Source organism: Watersipora subatra, chromosome 8, assembly GCF_963576615.1.
Source record: "Watersipora subatra chromosome 8, tzWatSuba1.1, whole genome shotgun sequence".
NCBI lineage: Eukaryota > Metazoa > Bryozoa > Gymnolaemata > Cheilostomatida > Watersiporidae > Watersipora > Watersipora subatra.
Genome location: NC_088715.1, coordinates 42,583,382 through 42,602,638, shown reverse-complemented (window position 1 = coordinate 42,602,638; position 19,257 = coordinate 42,583,382). Strand labels below are relative to the sequence as shown.

General features: G+C 34.8%; 3 protein-coding genes across 3 annotated transcripts in view; 1 reads left to right on the top strand and 2 right to left on the bottom strand.

Annotated features, from left to right (window-relative positions):
• Positions 1–3,592, bottom strand: part of LOC137402063 (uncharacterized) — a 28,543-nt gene extending 24,951 nt beyond the window's left edge. The window contains exon 1 of the mRNA XM_068088533.1: positions 3,525–3,592. The gene's annotated coding sequence lies outside the window, so the exon portion shown is untranslated. The remainder of the gene's footprint in view (positions 1–3,524) is intronic.
• LOC137402159 (replication factor C subunit 3-like) overlaps positions 1–4,945 on the top strand; it is a 51,949-nt gene extending 47,004 nt beyond the window's left edge. Inside the window, exon 8 of the mRNA XM_068088639.1 lies at positions 4,669–4,945. Within this exon, the coding sequence (XP_067944740.1) occupies positions 4,669–4,884 (216 nt within the window). The 3' untranslated portion in view covers positions 4,885–4,945. The remainder of the gene's footprint in view (positions 1–4,668) is intronic.
• A 4,018-nt stretch (positions 4,946–8,963) lies between these two features.
• LOC137402029 (uncharacterized) lies at positions 8,964–18,881 on the bottom strand. Its single transcript, XM_068088496.1, has 4 exons — positions 18,709–18,881; positions 13,482–13,535; positions 9,742–9,927; positions 8,964–9,268 (listed from the first exon to the last, which is right to left on the bottom strand). The coding sequence occupies exons 1-4, from the start codon at positions 18,770–18,772 to the stop codon at positions 9,153–9,155; spliced, it is 420 nt and encodes a 139-aa protein (XP_067944597.1). The 5' UTR covers positions 18,773–18,881; the 3' UTR covers positions 8,964–9,152.
• Positions 18,882–19,257: the final 376 nt, after the last annotated feature.

Sequence of the window (19,257 nt, the reverse complement as noted above, 5' to 3'; positions counted from 1 at the left end):
GATGACATTCTAATCTATGGAAAAGGCGCAACATATGAAGAAGCTATGCTGGACCACAATGCAAATCTGGAGAAACTCCTTGCCCGCTCTAGGAGAGTAAACCTGAAACTCAACAGAGAGAAGTGCAAGTTCATGCTCGATTCACTACCATATATTGGCCACATAATAATACCGGAGGGCGTAAGACCAGACCCTGCTAAAATTCAAGCTATTACCAAGATGACCGCTCCCACCAACAGTGATGGGGTGCGCAGATTCCTTGGTCATGTGAATCATTTGGCCAAGTTTGTTCCACACTGTTCTGCAGAATGTGAGCCATTGCGCAGACTAGTAGGGGTGTCAGATGGAGAGTTCAGATGGGGTGAAGATCAGCAACGTGCCTTTGCAAAACTAAAATGTTTAATCACCACAACTTCCTCTCTAAGATACTTTCAGGTGAACAAAGCAGTTGTAGTGCAAACAGATGCCAGCACAGAGGGTCTTGGTGCAGTACTCTTACAAGATGGTCAACCAGTGTCTTATGCCTCTCGGAGTCTGACTGACAGTGAACGGAATTATGCGCCCATAGAGCTAGAGCTGCTTGCCATTGTCTTTGGTATGCAGAAATTTGATCAGTATGTTTTTGGAAATCCTGATGTCACTGTGCACACAGATCACAGTCCACTGGAGTCAATATTCAGCAAACCACTTATTCAAGCACCAAAAAGACTGCAGTCGATGTTGTTGGCCCTTCAACGGTATCCTATGTCGGTAGTCTACAAGCCAGGAAAGGAACAGATTAGTGCAGATCTACTTTCAAGAGCTCCCACTGGCACACCTGAACAGGGAATCAATGAAGAACAAATTTTCACAGTCAACCAGCTGAGGTCATTCATGTCTGACCTGAATCCAGAAATCATAAAGAGAGACCTGCCAGTCTCAGAGGCGACATATGTGAAAATACAACAGCAAACCAGGACTGATCCCATTCTGAGCCAGCTGAAAACAATGATTCTGTCAGGATGGACTGATAAAATAGGTGATCTGCCGGAAGAGCTCCGGCCATACTACTCTTATCGAGATGAGTTGGCTGTACTTGATGGGGTCATCTATAAGGGTTCAAGACTTGTAGTTCCAGATATGATGAAACCGGATATTCTAGAGAAACTTCATAGTAGCCATCAAGGTACCGCAGCAACAATCAGGAGAGCCAGAAGTGCAGTGTTCTGGCCCCAGATGGCTGAGGACATAAGAATCAAAACGCATAAGTGCGTCACCTGTGCATTAGACTCTCCAGCACAACCTCATGAGACTCTAAAGAGTCATGACATACCTGCAAAGGTGTGGAGCAAGATTGGAATGGACATATTTACACATAAAGACAAGCATTATCTGATACTTGTTGACTACTACTCAGACTTCTTCGAGTGCGAGCCTCTCTCTGATCTGCAGTCAAGATCTGTTATTAAAGCTTGTAAGAAGGCGTTTGCTAGGTATGGAATTCCACATCAGATTCATTCTGACCATGGAACACAGTTTACCTCAGCAGAGTTCACCAACTTTGGCAAGATCTGGGGTTTCACACACACCACATCATCTCCCGGACACCAACAGTGTAACGGCAAAGCAGAGGCCGCCGTAAAAATAGTAAAGAGATTGATGAGGAGGGCAGATGATGTATACCTGGCCCTGTTAGAGTATCGTAATACAACCACTGCCGGCATGTCTACCTCGCCTGCACAGAGAATGTTTGGTAGAGCTACACGTTCCATACTCCCTACAGCTTTTGACCCTGAGGCCGAGGTTCTGAAGCAGAAGGCAAATCGAAAAATGCAGACGCAGAAATACTATAATAAATCAGCCAGAGATCTCTCTGAACTAGCTATTGGCTCTCCAGTGATGCTGAAAGATATTCAAGCACAAAAGACAAAGTAGTATCAGGGACGGATAGTGGAACAGCTATCAGACAGATCGTACCTGGTATCAAATGAAAACACAGGCAATGCAGTGAGAAGAAACAGAGTTGATCTAAGACCAATGGTATCTGGTCCTGACCATACCATTGAAGCTGAAGTCATTAACCTGCCTGAGCCTCAGGCAAATGCTTCTGTGCCACCTGATGTTGAAACGGCACCAATTAGCTGTGACCAGTCTGTAGCTACAGATGAAGCTATGTCAGCTCCATGGCAGAGAGCTCGACAAGTCAAACTACCAAGCAAATACAAGGATTATGAGATGTACTAGGTGACCAGGCTGACCCAGGAGGTGTCGGAACAGGCTGAGGGGGCCTGCGCCTCTGAGGCCTGATGGGACTAACACAATCTCTTTGATACTGGTCATGAGACGATAGATGACAAGAGACTTTACAAACTATATTGCTTTGACAATTAGTCAGATTCAGTTCATATTTCATTCATACACTATTACATACGAGAAACATTTGTGAGAAGCTATTACCACACATTTCTATTCATGTGAAATAGCATTTCTTCATCATACCTTTGTGGATACATACGATACATAATATGTGATATTCATGACTTGCTTTATCACATGCTTCTTTCCAAATATTGTAAAAGGGATGTTGATAATATGCCCGTAACATTTATGTTGTGTTGTGACTTAATACTTTTATTCTGAATAACTCATATATCTTAGTTTCATGTTTTGTAGAGCCTGGAGTGGGCCTTGTACATAAACTAACACAAATCTAAAGTCAGTCAACAGTTCTATTCATATTGTACAACGAATAACAAACAAAGACGTTGTTCTTATTGTGCCACCAATCTTTTGTTGCTATCTTCATATTTCCATATTATGCTGTGATGATGTTTGACAGCCCCTTCCTCACTCTCGCTCTCTGCTAGTACAGCTTTCACTAGAGATGTCAAGATTATATTATTACTATAATATTATATCGTTATTAGAATTACTAGAATTTTTATTGTTGTCATTATTATACTTCACAATTTATATTATCATAGTGTTGTGTTATCTGTGGAATCAAATGAATAGTTGGTTTAATCAAGTTTACAGTACCATAGATACCACATACTACACAATACTACATAAATATCTACCTTGTTACAATGTATGCAGTATATTAGCACAAATAAATAACCCAGATTCATAGTTTCGCTTTGTTTTTGTAGACTTCTGATTTTCGAAAAATTACGAAATTTTGAAGGCTTTGTGTGGTATATGATTTTAAAGCGAGGAAATAAATTTTTCTCGCTTTAAAATTGTGTTACATCATCTAGAGTAAGAAATACTTTAAAAATAAATTTATCAAAACTAATACTTTAAAATGTAAAATTTGTATTAAAAGAATCATAATGAAAATTTAAGTCAATGATAAAAGATCATGCTCGCGTTTGACATTTATGTGAAAGAGGCATCTATTGAAAGGCTGGTGCTACTACTAGCATGTCTTAATGCTTCAAATTTCACTTTCAGCGGGCTTCAGCTCTAAGAGTTTTGTAACAGGCGATCTGCGATTATAAAATTGTCAAAATAAATTATAAAAATGATTATAAAATAGCCACCTGGTGTGGACCCGTCTCAGCTAGTTGAATACTCTAGACAGACTTCCTAGTAAATTGCTACAAGAGTACTTCTTTACCCACTATGAATATTTTGTTGTTAAAAGGAGAATAATTGAATCAGTAAAAGGCTAAAATGAAATGTTTGTTATAATGATGTTACATCATCTAGAATAAGAAACACATGTATTTTGCAAAAGTTTTAAGTTGATTGAACTATTAGCTTTTGAGATATAGCAAAAATACCGACATCATTTTTATCAGAGCGATAAGTTAAAAATGGATGCCGATAGAAAACAAGTTCTATTGGCGATTCAAAACTTCTGGCTGACGTAAAGTTACAAAACTTTAATGGCTGAGAGCAGATGTTTCTAAAAATTCAAGTTGATTGGACACTTCTAACAAGATGAGAAAAGAAAAATGGCTGTAAACAGAACATTAGTTTTTTTTTGTACTTGGGGTTGCTTGTGTATACAAGGTTATGCTTGAAAGTGTTATGGCCTTTTGGTTATAACCAAACCAAATCTTACAGAGTGATGCTATGGAACCAAGTTATCTACTTGTAGGTTCCTATAGCTAATGAATTAGTTTATTATGTATTTCTGTTTATTACTGCAAGCAATATTATATCACTATTGTAATACTTTGCAACTCAGTGAAGATCATTATTCATCTGCTTTTCTTTCAATTTGTTTTAAATTTAAGAAAAACAGAAACAGTACATGCCAAATCTCGCATTTTAACCTGCTATAGAATTCTAACAAACCAATCATTTATATTTTCGCCGTTACACTGACAGGAGTAAAAGAAAGTTGTGTAAAAGAAAGAACAATGAAAGCAAATTGGGTTTAAAAAATCAAAGAATACAAAACTTACCGCAAAATATTTGAGAACTTTTTTGTTTCACATCTATCAAACACATGCCCTAAACTGATACAAGATTTACATTAACTTCTGTAAACGATACTACTAATAATATTTGAAATGGCTCTTTGTTTTTAAATGATATTCTACTTCTGAGCAAACAAACCATACATTTAAAATTTTAGCTGCTTCGGAAAGCTCCCAAGCTTAACTCGCTAATCTGTCTTGAAGATCTTTGGAGTTGTCTGTCGTCTCAAAAACTGTTTTGTTTGTGTTTATTTAGACTCTAGTTGATGAGATTGTCAAGTCACTTCCGTCGTGTCTAAAGTCAGAGGTTATCAGGTTGGCAGCGAACAGCGAGCATACGCTTCAACTTGGCTCGAAGGATATTTTCCACTTGGAAAGATTCGTAGTACAGTTCATGTTCTTGCATCAGCAGTACAATGAGAGAGGAGTCATCGAACAACTAGACTTTAGCTCCGATATGGATATGGACTAATGAAGGAATGACAGTGTAACTGTATTCTCATGTGGACTTGGACTGGTAATTGACAGTTAATTTGTATAGAGACGTCTAAAGCACGTGTCCAATTTCCTTTTGTTCCTCGTCATAGTTTGCAAGTCATTTTATGTTTTTGCTTCTATACTGTCTTGTACAGTGAATTAATTTGGTTCTTATTGGCAAAAGTAGTCAATGATCTGTATATTTTATTTACAGTGTGATTGGTGAGCTCGCTCCCTATTTCTCTAAGGTTTTAGCGTTTACAAGAGCATGTTGGTCGGCCACTAACAATAGCAATATGCAGCAGTGCCATGCACACCTCAACAATTTATGTCTCGTTCTAACAACAAATCTTTTGAAGTATTGAGGTCAATAATAGTTGACATCAATACACTTGTCCTATAGAGGACTAAAATTAACATTTTTCCTAAATCTTATATCCATGCACCATCTCCTTCCATGTACTTTTCAGCACTGACTGTATCTAGTAATAATTCTACATTCCCACTGCTTCCTGTTTGTGTCGCACAGTGTAATCCTGTCAGTCCTTCCTTCTCCGTTTAGCCAAACTCGACTGCTACTTTTCTAATTGAAGAAAGAAGCAGACGACATATTTCTCTGGCCTTCCCCTGCAGCTCTCATTACAGCTGTGCATGAGTTACCGTTCTCATCTTTGATGGATACGGTCCTTTGTCACTGAGCTTGTTGAATGTTTCACACCTAACCTCATTCTTTTTATCTCTAACGTAGTTCTTCAGTAAGTCTTCCCTCTCTGACTGTAGCATATGTACCGCACCTAATTAGCGGTCTAAAATGCTAATCTTATCTGTTGATGTCTCTTATTTGTTTTATTTTTGGTAGCAAATTTTTGAAAACTTTAGTAATCAGATGTTCCACTAGTTGATTTTTAGTTTAATTACATACTCGCAATATGCTATATGAATATTTCAAAATGATCAGCATAGAGTTAATATATACCGGTATATAGAGGTAATATCATACAGGGCTATTGTTATGAAATAAATAAAATAATATTGATTGTGTTAAGTTCTTACACATTCACACATGGCATCCATGACTAAATAACATTGACTGACAATAATAGGATAAATAAGTAGAAGTAATAAACATTCATCAAGCTTTTGAGGACGATTTTGACTAAACATGTTATGACCGCTAATCTTTGCACGCCTAAAAATTATTTCTCTGCTGTCTGTTATCACGCTACAATAGGCTTGATTTTGCTCCAAACTACCTGAAACTACATTTTCTGAATCCTCAATATGTACGTACCGAATAATTTATAAAAAAACTGAAAACCAACCATTTTTTCAAACAGAGATTTATATGACAAATCCAAAACCTGCTTTTTTGAGAATAACATTTATTTCAGTATTGTACTGTTTGAACAATTAAAACACAATATAAAAGTATCTTTGAAGAGCTGGTGGTCTTGAAATGGGTTTTTGAGATTAGATAGACACTGGATTGGTTTGTAGTACCTTAGCTTTAATCATTAGCTTAAATTTGCAAAGTATACTTTTGACAAACTTCAGCAGCTCTCCTTGGTCAATAACGTTGAGCCAGCTTTGCAATGTATTCTCAATTAGCTCTCTTTTGGTGGATATTTGGCTTTTTTTGCCTTCAAGAAGTTCTTGAGCCTCATCAATAGGTTCTCAATGGGGGTCAGGAGACCGCTGCGGCCAATCTATCCTTTTTGCACCGTTCTTTATCAGTCAATCTGTTGGTCACTTGGCCCCAGTGGCATGATGCATCGCCGTCTTGGAAGAACCAAAAGCCTTCACCATACATGTCTCTAGCAGAGGGTAGTAGTTTGTTTTGCAGAATACTTTGGTAAGCAGCAGTCAACTGTCTTTTTTACAATATGGACATGGCCAACTCCTTTTGCTGACATGCATGACCAAATCATAATGGTAGCTGGATGCTTGGTAGTTTTAACAATACACTTTGGAAAGTGTTCTTCTTCAACTCTCCTGATCACAAAGTGATTGTCCCATAACACTATCGATGCCGAAGTTTCATTCTTGAAAACGACCTTGTGCCAGTCCGCCACAGTCCATTCACCATATTTTTTAGTCCATGCTAAGCGTTTATTACATTGTGTTTCATTGATGAATGGCTTTTACGAGCCTTTCTTTTTCTCAAACCTTTCTCTGCCAATCTTCTTACTGTTGCAAATCCCACACCCACCTCGTTTGTATTTTCCACCTTGAAGCCAGTTTATTGCTCGTTTCCTGCCTATTTCGAAGACTCCAGTGAATCAATTTCCGATCTTCTCGCTCATTAGACTTTCGTGGACGGTGGTTTGTGGTCATTACAGCTGCCATGTTTCTTCACTTTCAGATGTTGTAAAGCCACTAGAATTCAGTATCTCTAATCTACCAATTTCTATAGCTGAAGGTCTTTCTGTCTCATAAAAATAAATGACCTGCTTTCAGTGATGGCGTTTCCAAACATGATAAGAATTTAAAGTTTTTTCTTGCTTTCAGACTTCAAATCAAAGAGGAAATAAAGAAAGATGCCTGTTAGCCCTTTTTAGGAATGTTTTCAAGCCTTTCTTACCTTTAGTTTGGAGTTGTGTAATGCATAAAATAAGTCAGGATTCACTGAATGTCAGTAGAAGGATTATAATGAACAAATGGGATTATTAGAGACCATTATGTTTCGGAAGCCCTGAAGTCAAGTCGTACTGAAGTCAAGTCGTACTGAAGTCAAGTCGTACTGAAGTCAAGTCGTACTGAAGTCAAGTCGTACTGAAGTCAAGTCGTACTGAAGTCAAGTCGTACTGAAGTCAAGTCGTACTGTCTAACACTCTAAAAAAATAATATCAATGTGCACTGTAAACTTTTTTATGCGCCATTTGAGAAATTTTTAGTGCAAAATATTGAACTACTATGCAAAATGTTTATGAATCTCAAAAAATTGATGCGCGCAACGATTAATGACCATCACCGCTTCATGTGTTTGTTTTATACACTGTTCTGTTGTGAAATGAGATTTGCTAAGAAATTGGTGTCTGCAGCATTTCATCCTAACCTTCAAAAATTAGGTAGAGCGTTATTATCAGATCTCAACATGGAGAGGCACCAAAAAGATATTTTCTATCTAAGATACATAAAAAGTGTTCTTTTTGGCTGATTTTGTCAAATATTATAATTTTTACTATACATTGTTGTTGTATGGCATAATTTGAGAAACATTTCTACTTGTAATGAAATTATTACCAATAAAGTAATATTACAATAGGAGATGATATAGGAGTTGTAACAATACCTAATGCCTGCATTTTATTTGAGTTTGACAATATCGGTAATGAAGGTGAAACCATGAACTGTCATTAAAGATTGTAAAAAATGCTGAGAAATATTGATTATATTTTTGCTGCTTTCCAATCCTACTCAGTATAGTTTTTCATCATATTTGTCTTTTATGATATGTGTATTTTATCATATCAGTTGTTTAATCATATTATATATAGTTTTTATGATTAATTTTATTAAAATACATTAAAGGTGAATTATAACCTGACATATTTGTGGGTTTAAGTTGGTTAAAACTTGCGCATGTTTTAATGCTCAGAACTATGTGTACAGGAGAGGCAAGAGTGATGTGATCACTACTTCACTCGCTAAACGGATAGATTTGTAGATGTCAGTTTTACCTCTTTGTTGTACTAAATTACCTGGTCTGATTTGAGCTTTTTCTTCATACGGGAAATGTAACAGCTCATAAACCATTTGCAATTTTGCGTAGCTTTTGTTAGTTCTCTTAGCATTTCGGATGCGCTGAAGATAAAAGAATAACAAACTTGGGTTACTACTAAAGTTGCCCTCGCTTCTCAGTAGAATCTGGTTGATTGGTATCAGTATACATTGACACAGACTGCAAGTCCAAGATCACAGATATTTGTTAATCTCAAAGAATTACTGAATTTCAAAGGCAGTTTTTGAAAGCGACTGATGTTTCATATAGTACATATACCATTTTGAGTTTGTACTGTATATGCGCTACAAAGTCGACTAGCACAAAATATACAATTATTACGCTGTTGAAACTGCGATATTTCAGTTTTATAATTTAAATAACTGATTATTACTTGCATAAGCTTTGGAAAGATATAACAGACAAAAATAATTCATAGATGCAAATCGATAGTTTATTTCATCAGCATTGGGAATACGGCTTCATCATTGTCGGACAAGGTTTGACAACTCTGAAGACTGGTGACTGCGTTTGATTCACCGCTACTTTTTTTCATGACCAAGATATTTTGCCAAAAACTTTTTGAACACTTCATCATCTTGATGGTCAAAGCTCTTATCCTCATCTTCGGCCTTTTGGTTGTCTATCGACTCCAACTCTGCAAGACATGGAAAAAAGTTCCAAACAATGCAAGTGGAAAATGGTGCAGAATCTTTTATATGCATGCCCTTTTTACCATTTCAGACTATAGTTAGTCTTTCTGATATGACTGTTGCGAGGCCTTTTTAGAGGTGTGAGGTTTTGTCACCAGCCAATAAGTGAGCCTAGTAAAAAATAAAATTGTGTGGATCGCTGCTAGGGTGAACCACCTAAGTGGAAAAAGAAAAGTGGTTACTCTCTAATTTTCAAAGCAGTTTGTTTAACAACCTCCTATCCAGAGTTGACAACGAAAAATCCAATGATTTAAATCATATTTTTCAACTATTCTCATGCCAACTTCACTCATAATTGCAGCGAAGTTCCGATTCAATCCACCGTGGACCTTGACAGTATAAAATGATTGTTACCTTTGTTTAAAAATTCAAGCATAAGATTTTGATATTAGAAACATGTTATAATTAATAGAAATACCTTCAGAACTGGCCAATAAATGCTCATCCGCAGGTTTGTACTCGTCACTGTGAATCTTTGCGGAGTTGTCTGCTCTCCTGTTAGCGATAGAGCTAACGACTCCTGATAAGTCTTCAAGTATATCTCCAACCCGTTCAAGCAGCCGGGTTTCATATTCTTCTTCTGCCTCTAGGTTACTGTATAATCCTGCAAACCATTTGAATATATCTTATTGATGATACGTTTTTTTAAAACAAGAAGGACTAGCAGATATATCCTAGTCCCGATAGATATACTATTATAGTCCTAGGCTAAACTACTCATACAATCGTTGTCTGAGAAAACATAGTTATCTTTAGTTTTAGTAAATAGGCAGTTAACTTTTATCCTATTGCACAGGGGAACCTCGAACACAGTGCCTGAAATGTAAAAACAGTTGCAAAGCATTTTTGCTTCAGTACAATTCATACTCTACAACAAACTCTGTCTGCTGCCACTTGAGCAAATATACGAAAACACTTTAGCCTTTCTGTTTTGATAAAACATGGACTAACGACAAAAATAGAGTTACTATCAGTTCAAATAAACAGCCAAAACTAAACAAGGAGGTAAATGATCTTGCCATTGCTGGTCTGTTTTGCTAAAACTACTAGACTATTATCATTCCACTCGAAGACACATTTTAGTGCCATGGACTTGCTAAAGCTACTCTAAATTTGCTTTAAGGCACCCTGAACATCATCTGCGTGTAGTTATGCACCAGGCTATACTTTGACATAACTGTGTGCACGGGCAATAGTGTGAGGCGATGTTAGCTGTAAACCAGAGCTTCCCGATTAGAGGTGCTTGCCTCCTAATCAAGAATGTGAATATATAAATATTCACATCGCTTACGTAAATATACTTGTTTTGTTGCCTTTAAATATTTTAATTTATTTACAAAAAGGTCATATAGAGAAAGTTATTTAGGTAATGCAGTTGAAGGCGAGATGCAATCAGCTCACCAAGGGTAGATAACTCCGTGTTTTGCTCAAAGATTTTCAAGCTCAAAAGATTTTGCAAGCTTTTGCAAAAGCTGGGTGTAAATATTGACAGTTATTTAAACGCTGTGGTATTATTATAATATATTGTAATAATACATATATATTATAGTACTAAGTATATATATAATATATGGTATTATTATATGTTATTGAAAGGTCGTTCTAAAAATATCTTAACATTTTCTCACAGCAACAACATACAACTCACATTATGATCTTTGACTTTTGTGATTTTGACTTTTTGGAGGTCATACAAACAAAGAGGAAAGAGCTGCTGTAAACAAGAGATATTTTAGCGTCTGCTGTAGTAATTGAAAATGAAGTGGATGATAATGATTATTCTCAGTGTTCCGGGGTGTCTGTGTGACAGACTTTTGCTCTCACTCACTCGCGAAATGCTGACCTATGCTAATGAATTATTATGTGAGACTCCCCGGAGTACTGCTAATGTTTTGTTGGCAGTGCGATAAATATCCATTCATTACCCTGCTACTTCCCACACATAGCGTGTTCTTCCATCGGCAAAAATGGACATATTGCCTATGGAGGCATCAGTGATCATGAATTATTCTAAGTACCTTTAAAGCTGCACTTGTCTCTAGAGTATAGCCGAGTGCTGACTTAATTGTTAAACAAAAAATACATTCTGTTTAGTTCACCATTTCTTAGAGCCCTGTTGAACTCAATAAAAGTCAGATTTACCAGTTGACTTATTTGTTAGAAATGCGACCATCATCGGAGTTTGCCATTTACTAGGAAAAACACAAGTGCGGCGTAACCAATTTTTCTACTGACTACAGATAGATGTAATTATATGCATTGCAAGTGTACACATTTTATACACTGTGATCATACAAACTGCCATTATAAACACCATATTCATATACAATGCAATTATACACAGTAGTTTTACATAATGTAGTTATACTATATAATGGAATTATACACAATACAATCACACATGTATTTATACTATGGTTTTATACGCATATTGTTAAACTGCGTAGCAATAGATGTTATATATATATATGTTATATATATATAACATATATATATATATATATATGTTATGATGTTATATATTATATACTTTTGCTTAAACACCACTGTTACATGATAACAAACACGGTATCAGGAATTCTCTCAGAGTTAGTCTTATATACCCATACTGTACATAATAAAATAAATAAATAAATAATAAATACGGTAAACATAAATATTCTAAATCTCTTTAAAACTACAGCTTATACAGCTCCAACATAATTGAACAACTTTAGTCTCGTTTTGTTTCCTAAAGGTCATAGAGAAGGTTATTTAGGTAATGCAATGCAGATGCAATCTGCTTACCAAGGGTAGATAACTTCATGCTTTTCAGCTAACTGAAGATCTCAAGAGGTTTTGTAAGTTTTTGAAAAAAAACTGGGTGTAAATGTTGTCACTTATTTAAATGTAGTATTATTATAATATACAATATAGTATAATATAATATGATAGCAATAAAAACACTCTTAGGAAAAAACAAAATTTGAAACGTACATTGTAAGTAGAAAACTCTGTAGTTGAAATACCAACACAATTACTGGGTGCGTGATACGTTGATTGGTAGATCTGTTACCTCTTTTCAAAAATAAGCAGTTATCATAAAGCATCTGCGATCAGAATAGACCGGGCACAAACAACCCACATTCTTCTTAAGTTTTCATTGTTGCCATGACATCATTCGTATCATGCTAATTCTCACGACAATCGCTTAGCAACCGACGCTTGAAGTGGGTGAGAACGCTATTCGCTTCAATGGCTAAAGAGAGACACGAAGGCCCAAGGGCAGTAATTTGTGATACGGTTGGCAAAAACTAAAGACCAGAATGACGTTGTGTTTATTAGCAATCTCTCATAGATCTAGCATCATGTCTGCGTAACTTACTGCAAGAAGAGGCTGTGCATGTTTTTTAAGAGTATTGTTGCACAGACAATAGCTCTGTGATCATGTCTGGACATGTCTGAGTTCAGTGGCAAGCAACCTCGATGTCTGGAGGCATTTCCAGTTGCAGGGAGTAATTTAAGGTTGGATGTCATCCCGGTCACAATCAGTGACCTTCTTGAGAATTGAACCCAACCTGTTGTTTACAGGTCAAGCATTCTAGAGCAGTAGGTCACGGCAACTTTCAGCCTTGAATCTCAAGCCCTTGCACAGTATTAATTTCACACCCTTGAAATGTACTCAGTCTACAAACATGCTGCTCGATTCCAAAACAAGTGTTAGACAGTCTGCCGGCAGCAACTACCAGCGATGTCTTGGTTAACCGTTGGTAAAAACGTGGCTATGAATCCTCTCACAGCTAAACTTCGTGTAAATAATAAACGACACACTATATTAATTTCCGTGTCTAGACTCTGTGCTCGGAGACATTTTTCAAAACTAGTTCTACATATCAATTGTCAGAAAATTCAATTTAAAATGCATATCAATAAGGAAGTCTCCGATGAGTGCCCGTCAGTGAGCAAATGAAATAAAATGGTTCCTTGAAGGCTGGCTACCTTTTTGGGCTGTGGAATCGTTTCTGTAAGCTATTGGTTATTTAGATCTATAGAATGGTGACAGAACTGGTGCTACTGTCTTTCTGTGAACTTGGCTGGTCAACATGTCGGTCGTTGTACTCACTGACTTACTATGACGACAACTTTGGATATTAAAACTTATAGTTGAACTAGACTTACCTTCAGATCGTTTAGGATAACTTCCATCTTTGTAACGGGTTCTTGCCAGGCTACCTACAAGCACAATATCTAGTGAGCCCCACTTTGCTATTTCTATCATCAAACTGCTGTGAGAGTACTCGGGAAGGTCTAACATAAAACAGTTTACTATCTTAAATGCCACCTTCATGTCTGTAACATTTGTAAAAAATTCAAGTGTTACGTAGCACAATTGCATTTTATATTATAACAATATGTAACCACAGCAGTGCAAAGCCATGGATATACACACTGATGTGTTTAGTTTATATGTAAAGGCTGGGCACACCAATCTTTTTCAAAAATTTTCGAAACTGATTAAGCAGCTTTCCAAAAGATTTTACTAACAAAATATAGAAAGAAAAAAATAGCGATAAATATAAGTTTGCTTGGCTAACACGCATCTAGTGCGATTGTTATTAATGGTTCAAATTATAAACGAGAGTTGTCTAAAATGTTGATAGGCTATATATCATGGTTGGAATGTGTAGTTTCCACATGTCAGAGTCCTGAACATTGACAAAGTTTTACACTTTGTCCTGAAAATAGATGGGATAATAGAGAAAATGTGCGAACCATTCTGTCCTCTCTCGTTTGTTTCAGAGCATTGACCTCATGCTGTTAAAATTGGATTTGATGTTAAAATATTGGGATTAGATAAAGCAATATATTACAGAGAAGTATATATATTTCACACCTCATTTACTAAATAGCAGCTTCCTATTGCCAGCGCTACATACAATGTATTCTGCAGATTAACCCAACCGTTTACTCTTTGTCTACCTGATATAATCAATACTTATAGTTACACTTTATACCTCATAGATACATATGATAGGTCGGTGGCAGCAGAGCATTGAACTGAGAAACAAAGAGTTACACAAAGGCAATCAACTAATGAGTTGAATTTACAATTGGTTTCATCTTAAATTTTAATTATTAAGTTTGCTTTTTTAGTTTTAATAGCTGTGATTAATCACTTCACTAATACTTTGATAATCTACTTTATGTATTTCTGATAATAATAATGTATAATTTTGTTTGATATCCATTGTAAGTTTTTCTCTTAGGTTTGTTTTGCATCTCTTTGTTTGCTCAGATTGAGATCAAACTTCTATGTTTTTTATTTGAATAAGGGTTCAGTTTGTTCATTTTATCACAGCTTTGAGCATACCTTCAAATGACCTCTAAATGTTATAGTTTATTTCTGCGCCTATTTCTTTCTCATTGAATGCATTTTCAATTCTAACCGAGTGATCCTCAAAACAGAATTTATAATATAAATTTGTAATGTAAATAACAATACATAAGGTAAAAATATTATTTTTTCACATATGTGTTGCTATCTATACATGTATGTATTCTTATATATTCTGTTATTATTCATATGCAATCCTATGCATATGTATTCCTGTACCTATGCATATGTATTCCTGTATCTATACATATGCATTCCTGTATCTATACATATATATTCCTGTATCTATGCATATATATTCCTGTATCTATGCATACGTATTCCTGTATCTATACATATGTATTCCTGTATCTATGCATATGCATTCCTGTATCTATGCATATGTATTCCTGTATCTATACATATATATTCCTGTATTTATACATATGTATTCCTGTATCTATGCATATATATTCCTGTATCTATGCATATGCATTCCTGTATCTATACATATGTATTCCTGTACCTATACATATGTATTCCTGTATCTATACATATGCATTACTGTATCTATACATATGTATTGCTGTATCTATGCATATGCATTCCTGTATCTATGCATATGTATTCCTGTACCTATACATATGTATTCCTGTATCTATACATATGCATTACTGTATCTATACATATGTATTGCTGTATCTATGCATATGCATTCGCAGATATCGCGCAATTTCCTAGTGACAGCATTAGTCATCCTACTCCTTTGGGTGCAAAGATGCTATAATTTAGATGATGCATCTTCCTGCACAGCTACCGACAATCCTATTTCCTTCCTAGAAACAATCATCACTAGAAATTGGTTTGCTGCCTTCAACGACTTCCGCTGACTCTCAGCTACTGAGTAAAGGACTTTACCCTTTTGTCTAAATGTTACTCACCTTTTACCTGTGGGCATTAAATCATGTCATAGGTCACTTAGAGACCCTTTACGTTATGGATTCTGACAGCCTACCAGAAACAGATAAGATTTACTTGATAACTATATTACTAATAAATATTGGTAATTGGAATAGGAATTTTAAATAGGTATTTGAATGACTGGATAGGGATGAACTCCTACAACGCCGAGAGTTGTGTATTTATACATATATTTATAATATATATTAAATGGTAATAATAATATAATCCATGTATAACTATATACATAATATGTACATATATTTATGTATATATATAATATATATAAATACAAATATTATATAATATATATATTATATATATTTGTATAATATAAATATATATAAAATATATAAATACAAATATTATATAATATATGTATTATATATTTATATATATAATATAAATATATTTATTTAAATAAAATATATATATTATGGCATATATATATACATTTTTATAAAGCAGTTCATAAAATTTTTTATAGAAAAGAGTTTTTATGTTATGCCACAAAAAATGGTGCCACTAAAAATCGATAAATAAAAAAATATTGCCCTGTGATGTCATAAACACAAAAACAAAGATTTATATGAAATATAAATTATAGAAAGCCTAAAACTACTAAGTTTAGGCATACAGTACATCTTAACTCTTTTGAAAAAAGAGGCAAGGAATTAGTGATACAATTGTTGAGTGCATCTTTTGGGAAGTACAAAATAAAAACATCACGTCGTGGATATCTGGTACTTGAGAATTGAAACATTATAGTGATACATGAAGGAGTTAAACCAATCAGCATTATAAATCCAACAATGTTAGTAAATAGCCTTGCATATCTGTCAGTGGGAAAACATCCACTGTTACATTTTAAATAAAATGAGATGTTGATTTTTTTGTAAAGTATGTGATAAAAAAAACAGCGTTTTTTGTATCACCATCAGTTCATACAAAAAATATTGGCAACACTTCAATAAACAGCTTGTCCTATGAGCTTTTATCTCTCATGGCATGAGATTGCTGCATCAGATTTCCTTCACAAAAAATGTGTCACAATAATAAACAAAACGGTAGCTGATATTTTGAGACATAAATGAGTGAATTTGGAGCTCAAAGTAATCAATTCGTGTGGCGAGTTCTGAGTGCATCTTTTTACTTTAAGGCTCTAGCCTAGGGAAATATGTACTTTCTCTACAAATCATTTTCTACCCCTGCTGATGAAAATCTTTACAGAAATGTGGAAAGTTTGCTGAAATAAGGAACGATTGTATTTAAAGATTTGTACATCAAAAGTACAACAAAGGCAACAGAATCTGTGATTGATCAGCCTGATTATATTTTAATAGAGTAATATACTATTAATTGCCAGTAAAGTAATATATGTAATATATAAAGTAATATTAATGTAAATAAAAGTAATATATGTATATAGTTCACAACATGTTACATGAACAGAGTAATCAATTTTTATGCAGAAACTAATGTTGGCAAACGACCGTAAAATGTGGAAATATGAAATCATTAGTAATTACAATCTTTCTCTCAAGTTTTTCAGCTCAACGTTCACCCTATCGATTCCATTTAACAAATAATTTTGACAAAATGCAAATAATCGATAGACATACTATTTTAAAAAATTGCCCATCTCCCTGTAAGAGCAGCCAAAAACCTAAGAACAACAGATGTGCAGTAGAATCTCCCTTTACGATCATATCAGCATATGAACCATTCAGTATAACATATCAATTTAACTCTACACTTGAGGTAACTTTTCAACAACTGATGCTTAAAATCTCTCAAAACATTGCAGTTTGTAAATGAAATTGAAAAGCTGGTACAATTAAAAATAAACCACCAACACATAAAAATAATAAAATGTGTAAAAATTTATAATATTCTAATAATAACATAATAATATCATAGTTTATAATAAACTAGTTATATTACTTTTATAGTGTAATATTAAAGTATTACAATACTATTAATAATATAATATTACTATAGTATTAATAGTATAATATTACAATACTATTAATAATATAATATTACTATAGTATTAATAGTATAATATTACAATACTATTAATAATATAATATTACTATAGTATTAATATTGATGTAATATTAAACACAGTAAAAATGATCTTCTTCCCCACTTTATCATCAAGTTACATGTAAATAAATAACCAAATAAACAACCAGGTAAATAACCAAAGGACTCAACAATGTTGGAGCAGTTAATAAAAATCTACTGCGGTATTCCAGAACATAATTCTGTAAATGTTTAAACATTGTGTTACTCTATATCACTTGTATTAGTTTACATATTGAATGTTATTAAAGGAGTCGTCACCCCAACTTCTCAGAATATTTTACTAAGATAGTTAGCTGTAGCCTAGGGTGGAGAGAATGCTAGAATAAAATGAGTGGTATGTGTCAGTGATATCTCTATGGCACTTAGTCTAAGTGCTTTTCAGTGTTATTTCCATTGTTTGACAGCTAAGAGTAGCATTTTGACAAGACAATGTTATGATACATACTTGAAGATGTAGTATGTCTGCTTAAGCTGAGACTGTGCATGTTTTTAGAACCACTGTTGCACAAACCACGTCTCTGTAGTCTCTGCTGGACATGTCTTAGACTAGTGGCAAAGGAATCTCGACTACTGGAGACATGCCCAGTTGCAGAGAGGAATTTAAGGTTTGATGTTATTCCTGTCACCTTTTCTGGGAGTTGAACCCCAAACTGTTGATTACAGGTCAGCTGTTCTAGACCACTAAACCACTAGGACACTAGGTTCAGGTTGCTCTCTATGTCATGTTTATGTGAAAACACTTTGAGCTATCTCAGTTTAGAAGACTTTCACTTCTCTCTAACATAGCCAGTTTTATCCTAGATGCTCCTTCAGCTTCATAGCGTGTTTAAAGCATATTAAAAGAATAAAAGCTGGTGAACTTTGTTTTCCTTTTTATAAAGACAGTAAAAACACAAAAAGTTAGCAAATTAATTTTGCTTTTTTGAAAGTCAGCTGTTTTAAATTGCATTAATGTAAAATCACTGTTTATATTGAACATACCTGTGACAGCGACAACCAGTAAAAGTGCGGCCAGGACCAGCTTTCCTTCACAGTCAAACTTCATGGTAGTATTTGGTTGATTGATTGTTTTACTCAATAACTCTCAGACAGACTCAACCTCTCCTCTTCTGTCACAGCTTTATATTAGCTCTACCTCAGAGTGCGTCTTCCGACGGTCCAGTAATGACTAGCTTGAAATATTTTGCTAAGTGGTAAATTGTAACTAAGGCTAAATGATGGCGAGCGAGCGGTTGTGCAGTTAGCACCCATATATTAAGGGAACTCTTGCTTAGAACTTAATCTAACAATGTTAGCATTCCTTCACACTAGAATGACGCAAAATAGAAAGATGTGAAAGAATGATTATTATTATTGGCTGACAGCTGAAGCATACAATCAACACTTAACAGCTCTAAATACAAAGCGTCGCATGACCAGCCTCCTCACTAGACTATATGATTCACTCATGTAAGAAATCAATTTACTACTATCTTCTCCACTATTATCATTATTGTTATTATTGTTATCATTATTATATTATTGCTACTA